Source organism: Camelus ferus, chromosome 3 (assembly GCF_009834535.1).
Source record: "Camelus ferus isolate YT-003-E chromosome 3, BCGSAC_Cfer_1.0, whole genome shotgun sequence".
Classification (NCBI taxonomy): Eukaryota; Metazoa; Chordata; class Mammalia; order Artiodactyla; family Camelidae; genus Camelus; species Camelus ferus.
In genome coordinates this window covers 24,001,099-24,018,398 of record NC_045698.1, presented here as the reverse complement: position 1 = coordinate 24,018,398, position 17,300 = coordinate 24,001,099, and the positions used below count along the sequence as shown (strand labels likewise).

Genomic DNA, 17,300 nt, shown 5'->3' with positions numbered 1-17,300 from the left:
TCAGTGATCAATATATGTTTACTCATGTGATTCATGTTATATGTTAAGCACTGACACCCACTAAAACCTTGTGATACTCTAGGCTCACTTTTAGACCCTGAAAATAGTCCAAAAGATGAGGAAACTGTGGAGCTGAAGTCTATGAGCGTGCATTTTTCAGCAGGGAGTACGCCAGGGCTTTGGATAAACTGCTCTCAGATGCAAAGGGGTGGAGGTGTGTTTTGGGTTGAATCGTATCTTTCCCACCCCCGCCCACTGCAAAATCGATAAGCTGAAATCTTAAGTACCTCAGAATGTGACTGATCTGGAGACAGGGTCTTTACAAAGGTAACCAAGTTAAAATGAGTTCATTAGAGTGGGCCCTAATCCCCTATGACTGGTGTCCTTACAAAAAGGAGAAATTCGAAGACACACGCACACGTGGAACACCGCATGAGGATGAAGGCAGAGATGGGGGAGATGCATCTACAAGCCAGTGATGGCCAGAAAACCACCAGAAGCAGCTGGGGGGGTCATGGGTCAGATTCACCTTCCCAGCCCTAGGAGGAAGCTCCTGCCAACACCCTGATCTCCAACTTCCAGTCACCAGATCTGTAAGACCATACACCTCTGTGCTTTAAGCCACTCCATCGGTGTGTGTAGGGCCGCCCCAGGACGCTAACACAAGGTGAAATCAAGCAGCAAGCACATTCCCCCTTTAAGAAGGGCTGACAAGACCTGGAAACTATGCAGCGTGACACAAACCTGATCAAATTCTCTGCAGAAGTTTACAAGAGCCTCATACCTCCACCCCAAAAAGGTCATCTCTGATGTATTTTAAAATCATGTCTATGCGGGAAAAAAAAAAAGAGGCTTTGCTTTAGAACAGATTTGGCCAAGGTGCCTCTGTCAAGAGAGGCTTGGATTTTAAATACCTCCCCTGTCACCTTTTTTTTTTTTTTTTGCATGTGTGGCGGGGGAGGGGAGGGAGGCTTGGGCATCTGTAAAAATTTATTATAAATGACTAAAAACTCCTTGGAAGAAACACCTTGGCAGAGATGTCGACCGTCGACCTTGTGAGAGCTATTCTCTCAACAGGCAACAAATTTAAGCTCCTGTCTGAGCAGGATGTGTCTGGTTCCCCAAGATTCCAGGGCTGTGTGCGTTCTTTGGCTGAAAGCGGCAACCATTAGTAGCTGCTACATAAAGAAACATCATCAATTTAATCTCTTGTGGAGCCATCCATTTTGAACTGGTTGTCTTTCTTCTTTTTTTTTTTAATGGAATGTCCACTGCTTCCCTCTTACAATGGAAAACATAATTGGGAACAAATCTTTCATAAAATTAAACACACACCCACAAAGTAAACTCTAAAAGCCTCAACCACGTTTGAGAGGCATTTCTCAAGATCTGGTACAAAGATCTTTCAACCCTCATTCCCATGCCTCAACCTCTCACTCAGGGCCTAAAAACTGGCATTTACAAAGAAATTCCAGAAGCCTGAGCATTTTATTAGCAGAAGGAAATCCCAACCTTCTTGGCCTCATTTCTCATGATGACAGCTCATTTTTCCATGTGGAACCACGTACTAGTTGCTGCAAATGTTTAAAGAGGTAAAGAAGCTACTTTCAAACTATGGTCATAAAAGAAATAAATAGTGATGATTTAGAACTCGGTGCTTACTTTATAAGCATAAAAAGTCAAGCATATCCATTTTCAAAACTAGAATGAAAAAAAATTTACAGTGTTCTGATTAAAAGACTCAGAATGGGGCCACAGGCGCTCTCCTGGGCTCTTCAAGTATTATTATTCCACAAGTCAAGGGCAATTTTTGGAAGGCGAGTCCATCCACTGTGCTTCACGGCTGGCTCCCCTGTGTTACTCCTTCCTCCTCTCCTAACCATCGTTCCAAATCCTGGCCATCCCAAAGCCTGCAAGAAGCTTCACCTCCATAAAACTTCCCCCAACCTTCCCATTTCCAGTGACTCGCCGCTCTCTGAAAATCTGCAGCATTTATCATCCAGATCTCACAGTTGAACAACTCGTTATATCATCCTGGAGATCCCTTTAATATCTGCAGTCTACATGATTTGTATTTTGCCTTGGTTATTTCCTGCATGTAGTTTTCCTCCTCCCAGTGTGGTTTATGAGCTTCCTAAAGACAAGAAGCACGCTGCACATTTCTTTTACATCTTTTACAATCTCTAACCCAGGTTTAAGGATGCCCAAAATAAAGTTACAAATGGGAACTGAAAAATGTCATCCACAGTGGCAGGACACATGTTTAGCTCCATAACCTTCTTTAGCCCCTGTGGTTATCCGCAGGCTCCCAAGTATGTTTAGAGATCCAGGCATCTAGACAGGGACAGTGTCTAACCACAGCCCAGAGAACCGGGCTCATTCCCCAGTTCACACACGTAAACCACCCGACTTGGTAGCCATCTGGGTCAAGTGTTCCAGAAGGGATGCTCAGATGAAATTTCTGATAATCACATACTGGTCCTGGAGTAGCACAATGACCTTAAGGCCATCTAAGGGGAGCTCCTTTGGGCCATCCTGGTCCTTTCTCACTCCTAGGTTTTGCTCCCCAAGGCCACAAACCGATCTGGCGGCAGACCTCCCAGGCACAGGCGGGCTGAAACACGATCCCGCCAGCAGGTCACCTGCCTCCTCTTTATGAGAGCACGAATGTGATCTGCTGTCCCTCTCTTCCTACCCCCCAGAAACACAAAGAGCCCTTTCTTCCCCTTTCTCCTTTCAGCCTCACACAAAGACAAGCAGGAAAATTTGACGGCTGAGGGTTTAGGGTTGTTCTTTGAGAGAGACCACTCAATTCACGTAAAGCAGATTAAGGGTTTGGCTCACTGAACTGAATATAAACAGTTCAAAACTTGCTTTTCTTGTAACAAGTCATACATGTCGATGCACACACGTATACCCAAAACTGCAAACCCGAAGGCACACAGTGAAAGAAGACTTTCTCCGCCACCCCCTCCCAGCTCTCAGTTTCCCTCCTCAGAGGCAGTAACTGTTACCAGATTATTCCACCCCCTCCCCAGACCATGTACACTTTTCAGTTGACTTCTTATCGTGGCTTTCTAATTAAAGAGAAAGGAATAAATATTTACCAAGCAGCTCCTAAGCGCCAGGCCCGAGATGCGTGTCTTACACGCATCAGCACATTTAACCTTCACAACAAACTCATGAGTCTAATACTATTGTCTCCACTGTCAGGTGAGGAACCTGAGGGTTCAGGAGAAGGAAGAGACTTACCCAAGGTCACCACGGACCTACGTCGCTTTTCCACGCTACCGCCTGGACTGTCCTGTTTCATAACATCAAAACCTCCGTCCAAATTTCCTCTTTCAGGAAACCTGGGCTCTGGAATCAGGCTACTTTGGCACAAAAACTGGCTGTACGACTTGGAGCTCTGAGAACCCAGGCAAGGGACCGGGGCTCCCTAGCTCCCAGTTTCATCATCTGTGAAATGAGCCTGGCAACAATACCCACCGCATGATAAGGTTTGTGGCAAGATTAAATGAAGCTCAAATCGTGAGCTTGGCCTGACGCCTGACGTACAGTAAATACTTCATAGGGGTTACCTATGATCATTGTACAGCTGATGAGCAAGAAATAGTTTTCTTTTCTGGTTCTGTCCCTTCCACCTGGGAGTACAGCAGTGTAGCTTTGGGAAGCAATTTGGGATGAATTTGGGGAACCATCTGATGCTGTCTGGCCCCATAACACCAATTTCTTCTGCTCCCCTCCCTCAAGCTTGTTCCTTTAACATCTCTTCCCTTCGTGCTAACTGCCAAAATCACAGCCTTTCTGCTGCCAAACCCCAGAAGCTTTTAATAGTGCTATTTCTGTGATTTTTTTAAAACCATGGAAATATTTCAGTTTTTATTTAAAAACTAGTTTTCAGCTACAACACTCTCCCTACTGTCACCAGTTTTTAGTTTTTAAACCATAAATTTACACTATCATTTCTCCCTGCCTGTCCCTGTTCATACAGTATGGAACTCCAGACTGAATACATTTTGCTAAAATAATCTCAACTTGTACAAATGGAAGCTGCCCAAATTCCCTTGGAAAAGATATGTTAACCTGGTCATACAACTTACAAACCCCTGTCTGCTCAACTGAACATTTTCCATTAATTGCCTTTTCTTTCTTATATGGAAGTTAAACGAGGTCTCTAGGCTATAATATCATCGGGCCAGCAAATGAGGAAGCTGAAGGTTTCTCAGGAAGTCAGATGACCCAGGCTCACTCCGGCCAAAGGCCCATTGGATGACTTTGGCCAGGTCACTCCACAGTCTCTGAGTTTCAGGTAAATTCACCTGAAGAATGAGAAGGCGAGGCTAACTTTCTCCAAAAAACCCTTTTTCGCTCTAATTTTTTTTTCAGCGGGACCAGACTCTGCAGTCATCCCACAAGCATCTCATCCGGTCTGGGCCTTATCAGGGCAGTAAGTTACATGTCATGATGCAGCCTCAGGAGATAAACCTCAGCCAAAAGGAGGTGTGCGTGTGTGACACATCAGCCTTAGAAGACGCAGCCTCCATTTATTGCAAAAATGCAGCTGTGCCAAGCTGTCACATAATTCACGGCAAAGCAATAAAATCCAGGTTCCCCTTTAATTACCTAATGTGAAATGACAGCCAAGCAAGCCCACTAGGAGGGTGACATATCTGTGCTTCCATCTAATCCCCTTCCACGGATCTCTCCCATTCAACAACTCTGCTCCAAGCATCTGGAGTGCAGCTAGTCCGAGGCTGGAATCTCAGCGGGGCTTATGAGGCGAACTTTTGTTACAATACAGTCGAGTATAATCCCGCTGCTATGTTATTCTTCTCCATTTTCTCTTCTGGGAGACTTTGTTTCATGGTTCTGACATCATAACTGGTGCCTCCAATTCAAAGGCTTTTATGATGAATAACAAATGAGGAAGAAGCCCAGGAATGCAGGGGTAGTTAAAGGTGCAGGAGGCAAGAGATACTGTTGTTTTCCCACACAAGCCTTAACAGAATTAAAAACAGTTCTCTACACGCCAAAACAAACCAAGCTAATATGTAATTACTTAACCATTCTCATGAGGCTGGCTTTCTCTAAAAATGACATTCTGAATCAGATTTGGGGGATGTTAGAAATGCTGAGGTAGTTTACTGATTTTTTTTGTTAAGATGTTTAATTGGATCGTTCCTCTCTCTGCAAGGCACAGATGCCAGAAACTTTTTAAAAATGTCATTGTGGGCAGCTATACAAACAAACAGCAAGGAGCCGGGAGCATGCCATTCACAAAAGCCACCCTGAGCGGGGCCCCAGAGCACACTGGTTTCTGTCGTTGATTAGCCCGGCGCCTTATCACGGTGCGGGTGGAGGGGTGTTTCTGCAGCCCCAGGAACACGGGTGGGACAGGCAGGCGTGAGTCACGGGTACTTACGTCACTCTTCCTGAACTTGGCTTTCAAGCTCTTCATGTTTAGTCCATTCAGCCTTCCAGAGCTCTAGAGGAGACGTTCAGCACCTAAGCAGAGAAGAAAAAAAAGAAATTCAGTATCTAGGTTTCCAAATCACACAACAGATGCTCCCTCCTGATTGGATGATGACTTTAGGTAGGAGACTGGGGTCCAATTAGGAAGGTGGTCAGGGTTAAGGGCTGGGAACTCAGTAAAGAACACGTTATTCCCATTTGCGATATCCCTAGAACCTTCTGACGTTGTCAAGTTAAAGGAAACTTTAAATCCTATCCCAACCTGTCGAACGTTAAAAGTAGAACAAGCTTAAGTAACTGAACTGTCATCACGCACAATACAGCGTCCCTGCCGAACTCATCCTCTAACCAGCCTTCGAGTTATAGCTCTACCATCCGCCTCCTCTTCAAGGACCACAGCCGCGAAGCACGATAAGGAAAATTGTCCACGTTCCAGATGCCAGGCATTCCCTGTTTTTCTCAGTGTGGTTTCTTTTTTTTCCCCTCCCCTCCTAGATGCACAGGGCAGAGTGAAAAACGCAAGAAACAACAAAACCTCCCTCATCAAAATAACTCAGTCCTCAGGAGGCCACTCAAAACAGTGAAAGAACCCCCTCCACGCCACCCTGAGGTCCCATGGGACCCAGCAATCCCAAGTTGGACCTGGAAGTCTTAAGAAACCACCTCACTTAGGAGGGGTCTGTGGTCCCTTTAGAAAGTGGAGGTGATTTTCCTGAATGGCAATAGTTCCTGTTTTCATCAGATTCTGCTAAGGGGTTGTCACCCTTCAAAAGTTAAAGCTAGTGATCTAAGTCCCTCATCTTCCAGAGGGAGAGACAGAGCCTCAGAGGTGAAGAAACCCCTCTGAATTCACAAAACCTCTAAGCAAAAGTCAGAACCAGACCAGGGCTGACTGATGGGCAAGTGCCTTTTCCACTGCCCTATGGCTTTCAAAACTAAAACCCACAAGTGAAATCCTGTGCTAAAATATGGTGCAAACTACCTTTTCCATCTTTAAACCTGGAAAAGGCACAAAGAGTGGAACCCTTGCGTTCAGGTCAAAAAGGCCAGATAAATGTATGCTCGAGTTCCCACCACACAGTAAGCACTGAAGAAACGTAACTTCCAGCCTCACCGGCCAGGCGGTGCCAACAGGGGAGCATTAACATTCCCGTCCATTTGGGAACTAAGGCAGAGTGGTCAGATGCTGACCGCAGTTGACTACTATTTTTCAAAGGCCTTTCAAGGTCATCTTGTTCCTCCACCATCCTTATTATTCTGAAACTAAACTGATTTGAGGAGAAAGAGCAGGGGAAAATGCAAGCAACGGAATGGCTGGACTCATCCCTTCGGGTCTTCATCGCTGCCTCCAGAAGTTGTCCAGCGACTCCCCGGTCTCTAATTTGTTGACTTTCATTATTGCTGGCACCACGAAGCAGGGTCTTTGGATGAATGGTACCAAAACCTGGTCATCTTAAGGCACTTCAGTGACATTAACCTGGAGGCCACAATACTAGTGCAGCCTCTCTGTGGTCCCTTTCAATCTTTCCAGCCTCGGCAGGAGTGACAGAGTGTGTTGCCTTGGAAACTGCATGCACTGTAATTACACCTTGTTAATTGCCATGTTATTTAACCACAGAGAAGTCTGGGCTGGTCCCCAAAAGGCAAAGTGCAAACTCCAGGATGGTGTTTCTCAAAGGTGGCCCCTCCTTAATCTGACTCAGAAGGGCCTGGGGACAGGCTGCTAAATGCAAAATCCTAGTTCATAGCCTGTGGAAACTGAATCTCAGGAGCAGGGCCCAGGACTCTCCTTGGTTAAATCTTGGCACACAAGTTTGAGAAATGGGGCACGTGGAATGGGGAGTACCCTTGTCAAAAATTGCATTGGTTTAGAAAACAGTCTTTCTTCAATTCAAAACAAACCTTTTTTTTTTTTTTTGCAGTTGGCACTGTTTTATTCGTATGGGTATACTGAAACAATAAACTTGTACTGGCATACAACTTATTTAAATAACTTTGTTCAAATTTTGAATCAGACATTGTTTTATTATAATAATGAAGTAATTTCTCCCTAGGAAACCTGCAAGCACCAAAGAAAGGGACCATAAAATTCAATAAACAGATTCGAGTGTCTCCTACAAATAGACACACTGCAATTAGAAAACATAATATGAATTCTTCCATTTTTTTTTTAGTATTAAAAAAAAAACCACCTTTTGATGAATCCAAGCAGAAATATTGACAGTCAGCTGTGATTCTCCACCAACTGTAGCTAGAAAACGAAATCATCCTTTGAGTTCAGCAACTTCCACCCTCTGGCTGAAGTGCTGATAACCAAGAAAAGAGATCAAATCCATGCAGCAGGAAAGGGAGAAAAGAGAAACCCAGACTTGGATAATCCACAAACTGTGTAGCCCACCAAGGTGGAACCAATCAAAGTGCTGTTTCAGTTGAGAACACAATGTTCTTAGGCAAAGGTGGATACTATTTTTATTTGAGGTCACAGAGGTTTTCATGGGTGTGGTGCTAGTTTTTTGGTGTGTTAGTCTTTGGCTGTCTCCCCCACCCCTCCCAGCATGGCAGTGAGAAGTATGCAAACTCTCAATTAAAGAGGATTAAGTAAATAAAGCACCAATTCCAAAAATTCCCAGGGAGAAGTATTAGCTGTGAAATGAATGCTTTCCTGGAGTCAAGGCTCTGGGTGTGTGAGAGCTGGGTGGTCCATGGGTATCGCGCCAGGGGGTCAAAGGTAAAGAAGTTCTGGAAGCCTATAGAATAGTAACTTCAGAAACAAGAACTGTAGCTGGGGGTGAAGTTACTAACAGATCACTGCTTTCCCAGTATTGATAAAAAGGAGGATCTAACACTTTGAAGCCATGAAGTGGGAAATCACCCATCCCTGAAATGTTGCTGGGCTCCCTCCGCCTCTGTACCTCCTCTTCCCCAAGAGAACCCACAAGTAAATCAGAGACTTGCCTTCCTTGGGTCAGCTGGAATCTTACTGCTACAATTCCCAAATCCAAACTTCCAAAGCCCAGGCTGGATACACTGACATCTACCAATTTAGTGAGGTGACACTAACAGCATTCCTTGGAAAAGTCACTTAATCAAGATGCTCAGTTCAAAAGAGCCATGGTGAAGCTGAATTGACTGCACAGCAATCTAATTTGAACGGTACAAAAAGGGGAGGAAATAGTACACATCTATGGGAAAAGGTGTGTGAATTAAGTTCTCCCATTTCAAGCAGAATAAAGCATATCTCCCCCACGGAGCAGAAATGGTAGTCAGTTTACCCCCTGCTCAAATCAAAATAAGTCACTGACCCGTAGCCTCCATCACTGGTCCCCAGGCATCATGTGACACTGAGTCCATCGGTGAGGATGGAACAGGGCAGAGATGCAAAGGCTTATTGCCCTCTCATCTGAAAGACTAGATCCAAACAGGGCTTACTTATTAATCCATTTTCCCTTTCAAAATAATGTAAATCTCAATCAAAGCTTAACATGAGCTACTCTTATCTAATTCTAGCCTGAATCAAAAAACTTTGATATTAGCCTATAGAGCTTTATTAAGAACTAACAAGTTAGACCTCTGAGTATTAAAAATAACTTACAATGGATACCGAATTTCCTTTCGGGGTGGTGAAAATGTTCTAAATGTACTGTCATGATGGCTGCACAACCTGTGAACATACCAAAAGCCATTCAGCCGTACACTTCAAATGGGAAAACTGGATAGGATGTGACTTGTATCTCAACAAAGCTTTTTTTTTTTTTTTTAATAGTTTAATACTTTACATTATCTTCTCCAATCCTTAGAATTAGGAAAATTCCAGGTTAGAAACCTCTGGACTGATTGAGAAAGAACTTCGAGGAAACAACAGTTAATAAGCAACGCCCTCGGCGCTAACACATGGTTGCTCTTAGACTCTCCTGTTTAGCTGCTCCTCTCCCGAAAGCCACCCCTGACAGAAATGGCTGGGAAGAAGTTCCTCTCCTCCAGCTTCAAACCACTCCTACCCCCACCCAGCCCCTCTTCTCCCCACCACATACAACCCAAAGACTATTTCATAAGACGTTGCCAATTATGTCAACATCTAAGGGCCCTCGTGGCGCCCCAGCCAGGTGTTTAGATTCTGTAATCAGTGGTGAGACTCAGAAATCTGTGATTGTATTTTATTTTATTTTTTAACTCCCCAGGTGATCTGGATGCCCAACTAGACCGGGAACCGCCATTTTAGACTCAGTGACCCCGTATCTGTACTTGACACCTTCATTAAAAATAATCTAGAGACACTGTCTAACTAGATATGCTAAATCAGTATTTTCAAGCATTGACTGAATCTTTCACAATATTGTAGGGGGTGAGAGGAGAGCCCTCTACACTAAAATCTAGGCGAGGAATCAGCTGGTTACCTATGGCCACTAAGAAACAATATTAATTCACAAAGAGAGGAAGACGGTAGCTGCACACATGTACATTTTCCTGAGTCACAAGAATATATTAGTATCCAAGACACCATACCACAGGATTCAAGGGTAGTGGCTTAAAATAATTCCCTCTGAATCATCCAGCAGAGGAAAATAAATAACAGAATAATAACAATGTCTTCACCCTAATTCTTCCATCCACGGAATCTCAGCAACAGCAGAGCACAAGCGCGCGCCCCAGACAGGCTTCAGAATATTTTCTTCAAGTGAAAAGAATCCAAAGCACTGAAGAAGACACTGAACAAATGTAAGAAACTAAAATTAAAATACTCCTCTCCTCGCCAGCATCTACCTCTTCTCCCGCGAGTACTTGTTTCCGCAGACAACCATCTCTCTGCAACAAACATGGCATTTCAACCGAAAGCTGTAAAAACACTCAGTTCTCTCAATCTGGCAAAACAAATACATGCTGTCAAAGGTCTGTCCAGACCGACCTTCCCGACAAAGATGTCCCTGACGACAAAGCACGTCACACCACGCAAGCTGCTCCTGGGGGTAGAAGCTGCTTCCAGACTCTGCCTCTCAGACAGGGCCGTGCCTACAACAGGGTCATTGCTTCTGGAATAAAGACTACAAACTGGGAAGCAGAAGCCAGTGAGTTCTGACCCCCCCCCCAATCTATTTTATCTACAGCAGATCTGTTCTTGTCTTGTTAAGACAGGATCTTAAACATTTAGATCTCTGAGCAGACACTACAGAGAATTTAAAACTGACCAAGAGTATCAGTAGAGAATGATACAAAATCCTCCTTAATTAGGTGTCAAATACCGCAGGCATTCAAAAAAGTGGAAATCTTTGAGAGCTGGGAAAAAATCAGAGAGGTCTTCACCATAGGGGTAGGGGTTCTAACTGGCTTTAGAGGAAACTCGGGATTGGGGCAAGCTGGTGAGGGAAGGGCATCTTGTCAGGCCTTTCGGGGCACAGCCACCTGAGATCCTCCAGGCAAGGGTCAGACACCTGTCCCATCGCGGTCAGCAGTCCTGTAAGCTTCTCTCAGAAGGCTGAGTAGGCGTGGTGGGAATCACCACATAGCTCTCTCTGAAGAAAGATCCTGCCCCCAAATCCATACTCTCTCATCCTTTCAGACCTTGGACATGAGTAAGGGGTTCAAGGAGTCCCAGTATCAGTTTTCGGCATATATGAAAATGGACATCTCTGCCTGTTGACTTTGCAACAGGGAATTTTCATCTTGCTTATTACTTGGGTCCTGGCCATTGGCATAAAATCAATACATGTTTCCTGAAAGAATCTGTAGGACAGAGATATGGGTTAGGTGCCTGGATAGCCTTTAGGCTTCATCTTTGACCTAGGCAAGGCTCTTGGGCCCCAAATGGACAGGGTTAGCAGCACTGGGATCTGAGTGAATGAAAGGTGATCAGGTTTCACATGTGCATATGAATGCGCTAAGAAAAAACCACCAGCTCATCTGGCCTAGGAATCCTGCTAGGTGGCCCTGCCCTCCCCTCCCGCCTGCCCTCTCCTCTCATTGCTGGGCTCCTCCCGCTGCATCTCCCTAACCCCAGGCCGAGCTTCTAATGGAATGTAAATCAACAGAGGGCCACGACTATCAGATAGCACTCTGGGGCGAGTGTTTAGGCTAGAGATTTTATCAGCCTGATGCAAGGCAGGACAAGGTCTATTATTGTGTATGAGATTCTACCACTTCTAGTCAGGGAGCTCCTCAAGGAGAAAGTCCAGCGTGGGTGGACCCAAGCCTTCACCTCTAACCTCAGTTAAGACTCTCTCCAGGGTCAACGCTCAGTGGGCGGGTTTATGGCTGAGGGAAAGGATGAGGGAAGAATGAGTAAGCACTGAGGGTCAGATTGGAAGCACAGCGATACAACAGACATTTCATTCCAAAGGAAATGGCCAGTCCAAGATGCACAATTTCAAAGGATTTAGCTAGAAACTGCTAACAGGAGACTGGAACCATCACTCACAGCCAGGGTTTAAAGGGGGCTGAGCACATGGAGATTGGGGAAGGATCTTCCTTCGGAGAGAACTATGCAATGATTCCCATCTCGCCTCCTCAGCCTCATTAGAAAGACCTACAGGACCCCCTGGAGAGACCAGGCAGATGTCTGATCCTCACCTGGAAAATCTAAAAGGTGGGAGAGAAACTGGCCTCTGCCATAAGCATGGGAATGAAGGAGCAGTGGCTGCTGAGTTGTGATGAGCCTGAATGCTGGGATGTATCTGAGCACAGGTTTATGTTTCCTGTAAACCAGATGGAGACAGGTCACAAGAGAGGGTAGCAAGCTGTCTCGTATCCCGTCTTACAGAGTGGATTACAGGGTGAAGGGGGCAGAGAGCAGCTGATGCCCAGACAGAGAAGCAACGAAGCAAAGGTGTGTACATCACCTGCATCAGGGACTCAGAGGGGTCCCCAGTGATGGTCCAGGAGTGGAACATGGAGGGGAGAGGTTTGCGAAGGCTGCCATAACAGAGTATCACCCGCTGGTGATTTACACAACAGAAATGTGTGTCCTCACAGTTCTGGAGGCCACAAGTCCAAGACCAGGGTAACACAGGGTTGATTCTGACTTTATTCTGAGGCCTCTCTCCCAGGCTGCAGATGGTTGTCCTCTCCCTTTGTTTTCACGTGGTCTTCCTCTTTGTGTGTCTGTGTCTTAATGTCTTCTTATAAGGACACGAGGCGCACCCCTATAACCTTATTTACTTTTTAATCACCTCTTTAAAGGCCCTATCCAAAAACAATTACATTCCGAGGCACTGGGTGTTGGGACTTCAACATACGAATTTTTTGAGAAAAGAAACCCAAGAGCAAGGGTCAGCTCGACACATCTGTCAGGCTCAGAGAGCCAGCACTGTCCCTCTAGGTACCATCAAGTAAGAATGTTCTTGCCCCTCTTACCTCTCCCCTCCCCCATCCCACCCTCAGTTTTACCACTGTGACTCTGGAGGGGACACAAACCATGACAGTTAGAGGAAGATGGCAGAATGGAGGGAAAAGTGGGGGAAAAGAGAAAAGGAAAGATACTTTCTTTCAAATCAAATTTGAAGTTTTCATCTTTATCTGAAATCCGGCATTCCAAGTTCTATAAGAATCTTTAGCAATTGAAGTTGACTGTAGAATTTTTTTAATCTAAGAAGAATCAGAAAAGGTACAGATCTCATCCAAAGGCAAGAGATATATGAATTTCCCTGAATAAATTTTAAAGAGTCAGTGGGACACAAAACAAAGCTGCTTTATGATTATATCTTAGGTGTCTTATTTACTCAGCAGACTAGATACAAATAAATAAATGAATGAAGGACTAAACATGCAAGCTTTCCTAAGCATTAATTATGAGCTGAGTACTTTAATACATGTCATCTCTTATTAATTAACCAAGGTGCAGGTTTGTTAAAAGATTGCCCAGATGATAAAAGATGGGAGGAAGATAGGAGGGGGAGAAAAAAAGATATAAGCAGTAGTTTCATTTTGGCAATGAATCCTTTCTAAAATGCTCTAATATTTCACTTCCCTCCCCACCTCAAAAATGACCACATTCTTTTAAAACTGTAAATGCCATTTAGGTATTGTATCATAACAATCATGTAGTAAAACTCTTTTGAGAAAGTTAATCTTCCTCCCTATATTGATAACTTGCCTTTATCCAGAGGATGACGTTTCTTTTGAGAAACGGACACATCATTCTGTTTTAAGAATAAAATCTGCCATCAACTAGGACCAGTCTTGGTTCACGAATCAGTCTGAGCCACCAGCACTGATACAAAATTGGCCGGGGCTCTGGTAACATGACTATCTGGTCTGTCAAATCTGCTATTCACATGCTCCAATGAACCTACCAAACAAAAGCCCCAAGGTTATCTCGTGCCCTAAATCCATCCAATTTAAAAAGCACAGTCTTAATCAAAACAAGCTACCTCTGGAATATAAAAATCACTCTAGGACTAAGCAACTCCATGTGATTATCCCTCACGTTGAGGTTATTTTTAAGATGATCTCTAAGACGCTGTTCCTAGTCTTATGTTTCCAGATCTTTGATGCTCTGTCTAAACACACCACTGTGTCCAGGTCTCAAAGCAGAAAAGCTGCCCTGCACATACCTAGCAATCAACCCCAAATGGCAAGGCTTAAGTGCCAATAAGCGCCTTATCTTCTTTATCTCAAATCCATTCCTTAGATTTCACTCATCTAAAAATCCAAAAGGAACCAATCAAGTTCAAAAACACAGGTCCAATCCTCCAACATCACTGGTGAAAACATAAAACGTGGAAAGCAAGTCATTGTGGCCAGCAGTTTGGCAGTTTCTTAAGAAGTTAAATATAAATTTACCATTCAACCTAGCAACTCCACTCCTACGTGTCTTGCTAAGAGAAATGAAAACACATGTCCACACAGAGATTTGTATGTGAATGTTTATAGCAGCCATACTTGTAATTGGGAAAACGGGGAAACGAATGAAATACCCATCAACTAGGTAAACAAAATGTGGCATTTCCAGACAGGAGTGTGTCTCAGCCAGCACGAAAAAGGAACAAAGTATCGATACATGTGCAGCACAAAACCACTATATGAAGTGAAGGTTGGACACAGAGATTGTAAGATTCCATTTGTAGGACTTGTCCAAAATAGGCAAATTTATAGACAGGAAGTAGATAAGCGGCTGTCTAGGGCTGGGAATGATAACAGAGAAGGACTGCACATGAGCAGGAGGGTTCTTGCTGGGGTGAGGGAGATGTTTTAAAACTCAACCGTGGTGATGATTATACATCTCTATAAATCAGAAATTACTGAACTGTATTGTACACTAAAATTGGTGAATTTTATGGAATGTAAATCATACCTCGATGAAGCTATTTTTAAAAAGATCAAATACAAAAAGTGAAAAGGAGGTCCATGTGCAAAGTTGTCAGGTAGTGAGAAATAGCTTTGGAGTGAGAGGGTAGCTCCACTGATGGTTATATTTGATTTTTGATCTTGCTCTAGAAAGATTTAATTGCCAAATGATGGTTACCAGGATGTCACTGGTCCTTGACTTGGCTTTAAAGTGGGGCAACTTGGACTCTCCACATGCTGGAATGTGGGAAATGTCATTTATGATGATCACAGTGGTTCTCTTTGGCTGCTGAATCCTTACCCAGGCTTCCAGTGCCTCCAGTAGTTTTCACAATAAGGAGTAAATAAGTTAATAAAATGGATTCTGTGAACTCTGATGCCCTAGGAGCAGAAGTGGGGGAGTAGGCTGAGAGCACAGCAATCATTTCTGCTGCCCCGGCTATCATGTTTGGATGTCCTTCGGACAGCATGTGTTCAAACCGTACGTTGGCATCTCTGGTCCAGCAGAGGGGGTCTCTGCCCCCTTGAAGACAGCTCTCCGCATTTTCTCTAACATGTTACTGTGCGTGCTGTCTGACCTGGGGTCCTCACAGCCTGCACTCCTCTTCTTCTAGAAAACTGCCCTTCTCCCCTCCCCTGCTCCCCCCTCCAGCCAGGTTATATTCTGACTGTAGCTGTCCCCAAGAGATGTGTCCTCAGCAAGGCTATTCAGAGACCCTCCCTGGCATTTTCGGAGTTGGGGGAGGGGAGAGGGGAAAGGGCAGTAGAGAAGGGAAAGGAGTGGAAGGGGGAAGGGAAGATCTTCCTCCCTGGAGGAGAAACTGGGAAATCCGTGAGCCTGACGGCCGCCCACAACCCAATCCAACCCCAGCACAGAACTGGTTTGAGGGAAGGAACCAGGGAGGCCTGATTCCAGGGATTCCTGAGGCCCTGACACCTTTTTAGCACAGGGTTTGGAGTCATATGCGCCAAGGCACCCCACTTCGAGCCTCGGATAGTTCAAGCTGAGTTTCCGTCACTTGCAGTCTGAGTGTGCTGACGTGTTCTTTGGTGCCGTCTCACCCAGTCGATCCTGCTCAGCCTGTCCCCTCAGATGCCACAGTAAAAGAGGGGCCTAGAACTTGGACAGCACTGCTGCAGCCTGCCTTTCTGTCTGTCCAGCTCATTTCTGAAGTCAGTAGCTAAACTCACCTTAGGAACCTGCAGAAATGAAATATACACGCTCCAGAGTCTCCCTGGGCTGAATACAGGGGTGACCTAAAAGGTCACCTGAACCTGCAGGTAAGGGAGGGCACACTTATCATTCACTCATCTAGCTATTAGCTGCTCCCTGATCAGCTCTGCCCCAAGCCGCACACTCTCGCCCAGCCCCACCTCCAAGCATTCCGTTCTTTATTCACCACAGAAGACCTAGCCAGCAAGCCCCATCTTCTGGGCCGTCTCCATTCTGAAAATATGTTCTGGCTCTTTGACTCTCCTACAGGAACCAGCCAACAATGAAAACAACTATGATTAACTGGAAATGAATGGCATTAGACTTTTAAAAACCCTCCTGAGATAAAAAGCCATTGTGACAGCTGGGCCCAGAAGGGACCCTGTGCCGCAGCTAAGGATGAATAGGGCAACTCTTTAGGATAGGTGGGGACAAGGAGAGAGGGGCAGACAGTGGGAGAGCTGCCCTGGAGGAGGGAGTGGAATGCTGGGGTTCAGCTGGACCAGGAGACCTCGGGGCCCAAGGATAATTCTCTGAGCAGTTAGTTTAATCCTTCAATATTGCTGAAGATATGATACACAAACATGCTCTCACTTACCCTAATTTATTCTAAACAAAATACCGGGAAGAGAAACCCAACACAGAGGCTCAGTCACCAAGGCATCACTCCCCAGGGGCTACGCCAGCCTGGATTTGCCACAATACTGTCCGGGCAGCGCAAATGGAAAAGCCTCTCAGATCCTTTCCATTAGAAGCCCCAGGCTGCTCCACACCTGTGCTATGTGGGGGGGCCCATAACCGCCTCCCCAGTGAAGACCAACTCCTGTTAACTGAATTTGGTACCCTGGACATTCTGTCTCAGTTTTCAACCATTTTCTGTGTTTTGGGACAAGAAGAAAACAGCATTAACATAAAGGATGCAGAATGCTTCTATTAACTGTAACAAAGACTTAAAGATTTAATACACACTTACCCAGTCCTGTGCCCCACACATGTCCACAAATCCACATACCTTGCACCTTAATCTACAAAGGTTTACAGAGTAAAAATATCATAGCTACTTGAATTTGCATATCAAGAACTTGCAATTTAAGAGAAAAAAATAGATTGTATTTAGTAATATACACCGAATACCAACTATGGGCCAAGTACATAGGGGATGTAGAAATGTGGACCATACATAATCCTTGCCTACAAGAAAGGGAAAAAAAAAAAAAAAAGGTCCATGTAGATGAATGCACCTGCATGAAAGCAGAGAGATACAGGTTTGTAAACCAAGAACACAGGTGGCCATTATACTCTGTGGCATCAATTTGTGATGAAGCTACTGTACTTC

At 44.8% G+C, this 17,300-nt stretch overlaps 1 protein-coding gene across 5 annotated transcripts in view; it reads right to left on the bottom strand.

Annotated features, from left to right (window-relative positions):
- RAI14 (retinoic acid induced 14) overlaps positions 1-17,300 on the bottom strand; it is a 139,584-nt gene that overhangs the window by 111,279 nt on the left and 11,005 nt on the right. For 4 of the 5 annotated variants that reach the window (XM_032470813.1, XM_032470828.1, XM_032470833.1 and 1 more), the window contains one exon: positions 5,426-5,508. In XM_032470813.1, the coding sequence (XP_032326704.1) occupies positions 5,426-5,461 (36 nt within the window). In that variant the 5' untranslated portion in view covers positions 5,462-5,508. Of the gene's footprint in view, positions 1-5,425; positions 5,509-8,777; positions 8,798-17,300 lie in introns of those variants that run through there. The other variant, XM_014567830.2, reaches the window with a different exon arrangement.